Raw genomic sequence first — 9,489 nt, 5'->3', positions numbered from 1 at the left:
AGATCTGATAATTGTTTACTATATAATAATAACTTAACTTTATATAGCGCTTTTATAGGACTAATAGTGAAACGGGATGGGGACTGATACGTTTTTAGGGTCGTCTTGGAAATGTTCAGAGGCAGCAACAATGCTTTGTTTTTGTAAATAAAGTTGTGAGGAAAAAAAGGAGGATGTCGGTGTTTCGTCACATGTCCTCATTCATAGCGAGCAGTATGGAGACAGACGGATGCAGTTTGGTGCCTTTTAAAAGCCTTGAGGAGTTTTATTCACTTTTTAAATGAGTGGAAATGAGTGATCCGGATTATTTCGCTGCAGGGACGGGGAAACACTCAGCTTCGCCCCGGCGGCAAGGAAGATTTCTCCAAGCCATGTATTTATTTATAACTGAGAAACCGTTTTTACCTAAGGGACGAAGGTGAGTGTCTTTATATATACAAGCTACTGGCCACTTTACCTTGCTAGTACCGGAGTGGACCTCCTTTGGCCTTCCCAACAGCCTTATTTTTTTTCTTTGTGTCTGAGATTCTTGTGTGTGTTCCGTTTTGTCTGTTGCATTGTTGGAGGACACAGATATTCAAGCGACAATAACTGCTCCTGCTTGTTTTTGGATTTGATAAGAAAAAACTTTAGATGTTCACATTTTGTGATATCATTGAAATTAACTTCGGATTTAAGTCATTTCTTAGGTGTTTAACATACGTCATAGCAGCTGTTATTTTTGTGATGTCTTATGCCCCCTGGTGGTTCAATACACACATACACACACACACAAACACACACACGACATCTGTAGGATAATAAACAACGATTTAATCAAATTACTTTTACAAATTCCTGACAAAGTAGTTATAAACTGTTTAAAGATATAAGTGTATGTAGAGCTCTGGTGTTGAATTGTATTATAGTTATATTATAGTCAGCAACGGATTATCCAACAACACTTGAACGCAGCAGTAAGTCCAGCCCTTCTTCTCGGTCTCGGATCACAACAACAACATGACTGTCATGGCTAAATACGCAGTTTTTTGTCTGCAGACTTTGATCTGTGTTCTGGCCTTCACTCTAGTCTGTGCATTAGAAGGTGAGGCGTGTGTGTTAGTGTGTGTGTGTGTGTGTGTGTGTGCATAGTTTTGCATTGGCAGTGCATTCAGCATGAGTCATACTGTGATCAAAACAAAACCGTAGGAGGGGAACAGCTGGCATGGTGTCAAGTTACTCAGCAGCGGATTACTGTTTTTATTTAACAGATATTTCAATAACTTATTGTAGTATTAGAAAAATATTGTGTTTTGTCATTAAGCATCATATGCATTACACAGTGAACAACACAACTTTTCTGCAAAGGAAAAAAATATACAAATTTCAACTGTTTATGCTTTACATACAGCCAATCACATTTAGATCAGCTGTGTTTGTTCTTGATCACACACAGATCAGTTTCCTCTTTTCACATTTCACGTTGCTTTACCACAGTAAATGCATCTGAAAAGCTGTTTGTTTTTCTCATGTGAACAAGCTTCCTTTTATCTGCTCAGAGTCTAAGTGGATCTTTTATGTATAGGTAAACACACATATATTAAAAAGAGAAAAACAAGAACAAACAACTGATAACACGGGGAAGCTGTGGGTAACAACAGTTTTGGGTCTAGGTTTGTTTTAAGGGGGTGGGGTAAGTTTTAATGAATAGGTTTGGCTATACACGTTTTTTTAGTCAGTGTTGTTATTCAGCTCTTTTTAGATTTTTCAACAGATTTTGCAGTTATATGCTCCTATTTGTCCCCATAAACGTGTGATAGCATTAGATGACCTGCAACAGAATTGATCCAATAATTGTTGTATCCAATAATATGTACGCAGCTGATTGTTATTCCGTTAAAATCTGCAGTTAGCGGACCCAAGTATTGTGAAATGTTGAACTGTTCTCTTTTGTTCATGGTTTAGTAACATTGTTTTCATGCTGATAGTTAAGACCTACAACTAAAGGTTTTTCTGATTTGTTGAATTTTTTTTTTGAGAGTTTCCACATCACAGAATATGCATGCGACAGACCGGACGGATCTTGAAATTAATTTGTGATTTCTAACTATCTCTGTTTCAGGTTCAGATCCTCAGGAGGTAACAGCGAGGCCCGGAGAGGATGTGACTCTTCCTTGTCGGGCTCCCAGTGGTTATTCGATCACACAGTTAGAGTGGAGCAGAACTGACCTGAAGGCAGAAGACGGCTATGTGTTCTTTTATCGAAACAAGCGCCCACAAGAAAACTACCAGCATCCATCTTTCCAAGGTCGAGTGAAGCTGAGGGATCCAGAGATGAAGGGAGGAGATGTTTCTGTCACTTTGACAAACATCTCCCTCAAGGATTCTGGAACATACGAGTGTCAAATCTTGATCAGCAGCCCAGAACGCATTGACATCAGGCAGCTCACCGACCTGACCGTGAATAGCTCAGGTGAGTTAATGGAGATGATACTCGTGAGTTTGTGTATTATATATTAAATATTATGTAGTATGTAGAGTTGAGACTTGCTGATATTCACACCTGCTTTCTACTCTGCAGATGGAAAAATTCTGGAAGGAACAAATGGGGCTGGAGGAAAACCCAATGGAGAAAAACCTGGTGTATACCCTGGACTCGTAATTGGTCTGTCAGTTTTTGGTGCGCTTCTTCTGGTTGTTATTGTTGTCAGTTTGGTTGTATATTGTAAAGGTGTTACATGGCAAAAATCATGCAGACATCCTGTTGGTGAAGCAGCTCATAAGCCTCACTGAAAGCTCTCAGATCTGTTTACTCCTGAAAGTTTGTGTATTCTGCTGCTGTTACGCATGATTTATTTTATACAAATAATTGCGCTTTAATAACAGCTAATGTATTAAATTAACTGAACACGCAGACATAATGTGAACAGAACAGGCGGCTGGACAGGATTAGGATGCCCCCTGGCTGTCAGGCACTTACAGCTGGTAGGAGGAAGACCCAGGACTAGTGAAGGCCTGGGGACGCCTCATGATCCCCCAGGATGAGCAGGTTAATGTGACCCGACATAGGGAAGTTTGGGGTGTCCTGCCGGAGTTGTTGGCCCTCCGTCCACGCATGCAGTTGTGTACATTCAAACAAAGATCCTCTGTGAGCTTAGAAGCAGCTGTTAAATCATGACAGGCCCAACAAACAGGGATGAAGACAGATATATCCCTCAGGAGACTTTATTGGTGACATATGAGATAGCCAACAGTTTATGTTTTAGCAGGTTTTTAGGCATAAACGGCAGTTGCTACATTTTGCATTACAGGATCACAGCACTTTGTTCCTCTTCAATTGAGAGCAGTAGAGAGCTGTAACTGTACACCAGTAGAACTTAATGATCTGCAGGCTTACATGTCTGTGGAAGACTTCATGTAACAAGATTATATTAATAGATGCCAAAAAGAAGTAAACAAAGAAGTATTTTTTTCTGCTCCTGAGCTTAATGCATTCATTGTAAGTTGTACTGTCACCACTTCCTTTAGCTATACACATAGGTCATTATCAATAATTAATAAGCTTTTACTATGGTTTTGTCGTCAGTCAGACACAATATTCAAAATGTTCTAAAACCTGAAAAGCTTCCACTCTTGTTAGATAAATAAAAACAACCGATCATAACAGCAGTAAAGACAAACAAAAACATCCATTCATGTTTTAATGAACGGGTCTTTTTGTCTCTGTGAACTGAAGGTGAGCAGAACACACAATCATATCAGGAGAGAAATGATTAAATCATATCTTTTACAAGCTTCAGTATGTAAAGAAACAGCTGTAATTGTGTACATTGTATTCTTCACATCTTTACGCTGATCTAATGTAACATTCTATTATCTGATATTGAACATGTATATGTTTTAAATGTAGGATGCCCATTAACTTCAGGTAAAGGGACTGGTAATGAAAACTACACTTTTGTGCATTAAGTATGTTAATGTTCACTGTCCCTGTTTTTCATTCAATGTTGATAATCTTTTGAGGAAATTGGAATTAAAATTGAGTTTTTTTTTCCCCAGGAAGAAATCCTGATTTTCCTCATTTGCTTTGAATTGGCATGAAATCAGGATTAGATATTCTCTCTAAACCGTTCAGCCTTATACATACTGTACATGCCTGTGTCTGCTGCCCATCTACTGTATTCATCCTCTGACATGCCACATAAACAGACAATCAGTCTGATTCTTAAGGACTTGTATTAAATCAGGAGGGAACATCTCTTGCACTTTGCTTTTTAATTTCCGACAATGCTGCACATGTTACTTTATTTTTTATGTCATGTACTATTTGTATCTCTGTATTGAATGTCCTGTCTGTCTATAACGCTGTGTTGATGTTTTCTTAACCTGTAAAGCAATTTTCTTTGTACATATGTAAAACGCATACAGCTCAAGATTTTCTAAAAATAAAATGAAGCCACTCAGATTATTATTATTTTTTTAATCTTTGTTCTTTGTGACTCTGGTTCAATGATAATGTGGAGGAGCAGGGTTCATGTTGTGTGATCTTTATAAAAAAGTTGTTTACCAGAAGTGGCTCAACTTGTTGCGTCACGTCTTAAAATATCTGATAAACTGTTCAGATAACCAAAACACACTCGATGCTTCAGGAAAATCTTGTGAAGGTTACAATCCCTCAGATTTAAAAAAAAAATAACACTGTTCATTATGTTATGGCGGCTAAAGGGTTAAAAGAAAACTATGTGCAGTTAATAAGGGTTAGCCCAGGTCATTATCTGCACGCAAACCCTTCTCTACCCTATATCATCGTTCTCTGTCAATTAAAGCATGAACAGTGCAAAAATACAAAATTATCCAATAAGGAAATATGTAAATTTGTTTTCAAACTCCTAACCATCCCAACACCCCAGTTTCTCCATAGTAATCTGATGGGGTCAGATTAACTCTTAAAAATAAGGTTACTCTCCATATTCCTCTCGGATGTTTTAGGGTTAGTCTATACCCAACATGTTTTTATTACATGACAAACAGAAAAAAGTACATTATTGTTTTGCCTTAATAACTCTGATAAAAAAAAATGCATGTGAAATACAGATGTGTGTTTTATCTGTTCCACAGAAACAAAGCCGAAATGTATTTTGTTTATTCAATCTTTAATGAAATGCAAAAACAGCTCAAATAAGAATCTGGAAATAACATGAAATGACATAATGTTAAATTCAAACATTCAAAAAAAAATCACTCCAAAATAAAGATGGAGATGACTATAGAAATATCTAAATGAACCAGTTTCTAGTGAGAATGAACAGAAGGTTTTTTGAATACAACAAAACTTCAAATTGATCCAAAATAATAAATGGTTTTGAACAATAAAAAAGTGATTGATGCAAGAAGAGATATACATTGGAAAGATACACAACTTTTACGGTATTTTAAAAGGCAACATTAAAAAGTAGAAAAATAAGTAGAAAAAGATGATTATACAAGAATACAGTGTTGGCTTCAGGGTCGTTCTAAAAGTGATAAAAGAACAATTTTTCAAAAACCAAACATGAATAAAAACATCAGTTACTTTGGGTCGATAGAAAAAGCTAGAATAACTACTTTAAAGTCTTTTTTGTAATCATTTTATTTCAGCTGATTCAAAATAAACAACTATGAAGACAAGAATAATAAGTGTCACTTAATTCATATCAAACCATGCTGATTGATGTGACCTATTTGTAAAGTATTGAAAGAAATGGATGCTACAGTTTCATTCAGTTTCAAAAAGTTGCTGTAAAGTCGAGTTTTCACCTCTCTGTGAAAACAAGATTTAACCCTTGAAAGCCTGACACCTGAAACCAAAGGCAGAAAATGATTCATATTTATATACTGTATATAAAAGTTTACATCATGAATATTTTAGATTTTTTCATGTTTTACTACATTCAATGCATCGGATATTTATGGGAAATAATACCTTTTCTCATTGCATTTGGAACATTTCAATTGATTTTTCTGTTCCAAATGGGAACAGGAACTTTTTCAAACCTCTTTTTTTCACCATTTAGAAAGGAGCAGTGTATAATTAATTTTTCATAACACACTTGTTAGAAATGGAATATAATATTCACTCGTCTAAATTATTGTATAACTTGGAAATAAAATGAGAAGGTCACCCCTTCATGGAGGTAGGCATTCTGCACTGCCACGATTCTGAACAAAATAAAGTAAAAATTTCAGAAATGTCGGAAATTCATAAATGAAGTGTGACCAAGGAGCGAGTGTGAGAGAAGCATTTTTTTTAACCTGTCTTCCCTGATGTTCTCTTTATCCTTCCTACTTTAAGGGGCGCAGCGCACGCTGCCGACTCTTCAGTGTATCCCCCCGTCTCCCATGTTTGTTTATTGTCACTCAATGTCTCTTGGTGGGGTATAACTGTAAACTAAATTTCGTTGTTTTGGTACAATGACAAAATAAAGTATCTTGAATCTTGAAAAAAAAAAAAAAAAAAAAATCTTGTGTTAGTTCATTGAATTCTTAAATAAAATGAAATGCATGGAGGATTTCACACATCATGGGCTGATGTGTCCAGGTTTAAACACACTTGTGTTTCTTCAGGGTGGCGTTTGAGGTGAAGCTTTTCATACATTTGATGCAACAGTACGGTTTGTGTCCTGTGTGGATTCGCTCATGCACTGAGAGGTTAGACGATGTGTAGAACCGTTTGTCACAGTGTTGACATTGGTACTGTTTGAGTCCAGTGTGGATAAGCTCATGAGACCGGAATGTTCTGCTGCAACTGAAGACTTTCGCACAATACTGACATGGGTAGATTTTTTCTTTTGTGTGGATGTTTCTGTGATTATTGTAATTACCTTGCAGGGTGAATCTCTGACCACAGTCCTCACAGCTGTACGGCTTTTCTCCGGTGTGAATACGTTGGTGGACTTTGAGGTGTCCTGCTTGAGTGAACGTTTTTCCACACTGGTCACAGCTGTACGGCCTTTCTTCGGTGTGAATACGTTGGTGGACTTTGAGGGATCCTGGCTGAGTGAAAGTTTTTCCACACTGGTCACAGCTGTACGGCCTTTCTTCGGTGTGAATACGTTGGTGTGACCGCAGGTGAGAACAACAAGAGAAAGTTTTACCACATAGGTCACAACTGTACGGTTTCTCTCTGGTGTGGATTCTGTGGTGTTTATTATAGGTAGATGATGTTGAAAAAGTTTTCCCACATTTCTCACAAGAGAAGAGTTTCTCTCCAGAGTGAATACGTTTGTGGACTTTTAGGTCTGCTGATCGAGCAAAGCTTTTCCCACATTGGTCACAGCTGTACGGCTTCTCTCCAGTGTGGGATCTCTGATGAATCATTAGCCCCTTTTACACAGAGATTGCGGCATATTGACGGAACAACATCACTCCAATATGCCGGCTTTGCTTGCTTCTGTGTTATTTACACAGAACCAAGCAACGCCGGCCTGCTGGCGCATCAGTAGTCCCTTTTACACAGCGCTCCGGAATGAAAGAGGTGCTTGTAAACAGCGTCAGGTGTGACGTAAACATTTAGCGCCGCGCCGGTCAGCTGCTTTACAACAACAACAATGGCCGGTGAATTGAGAGCAGAAGTGCTGGAGCCGAGCTTGCAGTAAGAGGGCCGTATTTTACTGTCCCCACGATGTGCCAGTTGATCTCGCTACGCGCTGAGTCCAACATCACTGGGACAGTTAACCAAACTGACTAAATCAATCCGACCGCTTCACCTCTGTGTGTGTGTGTGTGTGTGTGTGTGTGACAGGTTGGTTGTGAGCGAGTCTCTTTGTGAGGGCAGCGATCTGCCAATCAGACATACACACAGTGTGTGAAGTCACGTTACTGTAGACAGAAATAAAGTGTGGATATACGCTCAGACTTAGGATATAATAGCGGCGGCGGAATGTGTTAGCAAAACAGTAGCTCTGTGGCTAACAGCTGAGCCGGAGCCTTCAGTCAGCTGAAGCAGACAGTCTAGCGGGGCGAGCAGACTATTCCCCCGTTACTAGGTCGACCTTCAAGCTGAACAAGAGCCCTCCGCTGCGCGTCGGGCTCCTGCTTCAGCTTGTCGGTCTTTATTTCTAGCAAGTGACCCGTTCGCTATACTTTATCCCTTACTTAGCCTAGCCTAGCTTTCCATTGTACAACTTCTCCTGGGCAGAAATAGACTCATACACTCTGCAAAATGAAGCGCGGGGGTTTGGATTGAGCAACGGACCTTATGATCAACTAGATTATACACCGTTCCTTTTATTTGGTGATTTTTACGGGACATCAGGCCGCCGTGGTTAATGTTAAACACACGTCCTTCAACTGCTAACATGGTCGCATGTTTAGAACGTAGACTATGGAACGTCAAACGCCCCCCTGTTCCGCAACAACAAGCTGGAGCATTTAAACAGAGAGGCGGAACTGATCGTGTCGGGAATCTTACTACCCCCCGAGGTAGTAAAATTCCCGGAACGATCACTCGCACCTTTCTTCCCTCGTTCCGCAACTGTCGCATTTACACAGCTGGGGGGAGGGCCGAAAGGCCGGCATATTCCCGGCTTTCACTGGCTGTGTAAAAGGGGCTATTAAGACTGACCTCGAGCTGAAGTCTTTCTTACACTGTTGACAGCGGTGAGGTTTAGGTTTCTCTGTTCCTTTTTGTTTCTGTAGCAACAGACAGACAGAAATACAAAGACAGAGTATGAGTGAGGCAGAGATGTGCAGACAGGGTTGGCAGTAAGGATGGGAATTGTTCGGAAATTACGGATATCAACAACAATACAGATAATGTACATGTCATCTCACTTTGTCATTTGGCCGTTTATATTTGCTCTGTTTATTAATTTATACATATAAATATAATAATTACTCTTGAGAAATGGCTCAAACTAACTATTGCCAAAGATTGTGAGTGATGTTTCAATCAGTAAATACGTTTAGATATTTCTCTTCTCCACACTGATAGAAACATGACTCCATGATGTGATAAAATAAACCCATGTCACAACCAAGTCAAGTTAGTAAGTAAAAACACTGATTCTCTGGTTCAGGTTGCCATTATATACAGTGACCTATCTCATCTGTGGAAGTATTATTCATATAAAACAGCAGTGATAAAATATAATGAAATATGACACTTAGCTTTATTCCCATATGCTTACGTGTCTGTGCCTCAGGAGCAGACATAGCACTAGATTACTATTTTCACTAAAGGAGCCTAAACCCATGCACATTGCTGATGTCTGCTGAGCTCTCTAACAGGCCAGCATCTTACAGCTGCAGTACAGACTTTGTTTTTACATATTTGTTTTAAAGAGAATATGATAAAAATAAAATATTGAAATATAAATTAAAAGTTTTTTTTTTTGGGTAAATCCATTATAGTATTAATCAAGTAAGGAAGAAATAAGATAGATTAATAAAAAAACTATAGACTAATCGATGAGAAAATAATAGTTGCAGCACGATATCAGCATACAGATACATATTGATACGATCATTAAT

General features: G+C 38.6%; 1 protein-coding gene across 1 annotated transcript; it reads left to right on the top strand.

Moving 5' to 3' along the window:
• The first annotated feature begins 998 nt into the window (after positions 1–998).
• On the top strand, positions 999–4,363 carry LOC307269155 (myelin protein zero-like protein 3). Its single transcript, XM_080052001.1, has 3 exons — positions 999–1,084; positions 2,102–2,452; positions 2,561–4,363. The coding sequence occupies exons 1-3, from the start codon at positions 1,000–1,002 to the stop codon at positions 2,770–2,772; spliced, it is 648 nt and encodes a 215-aa protein (XP_079908127.1). The 5' UTR covers position 999; the 3' UTR covers positions 2,773–4,363.
• Positions 4,364–9,489: the final 5,126 nt, after the last annotated feature.

This window comes from Ammodytes marinus (assembly GCF_949987685.1).
Source record: "Ammodytes marinus genome assembly, chromosome: 23".
Lineage (NCBI taxonomy): Eukaryota > Metazoa > Chordata > Actinopteri > Uranoscopiformes > Ammodytidae > Ammodytes > Ammodytes marinus.
The sequence above is the reverse complement of the archived record's forward strand: the minus strand, read 5'-3'. Positions and strand labels throughout refer to the sequence as shown.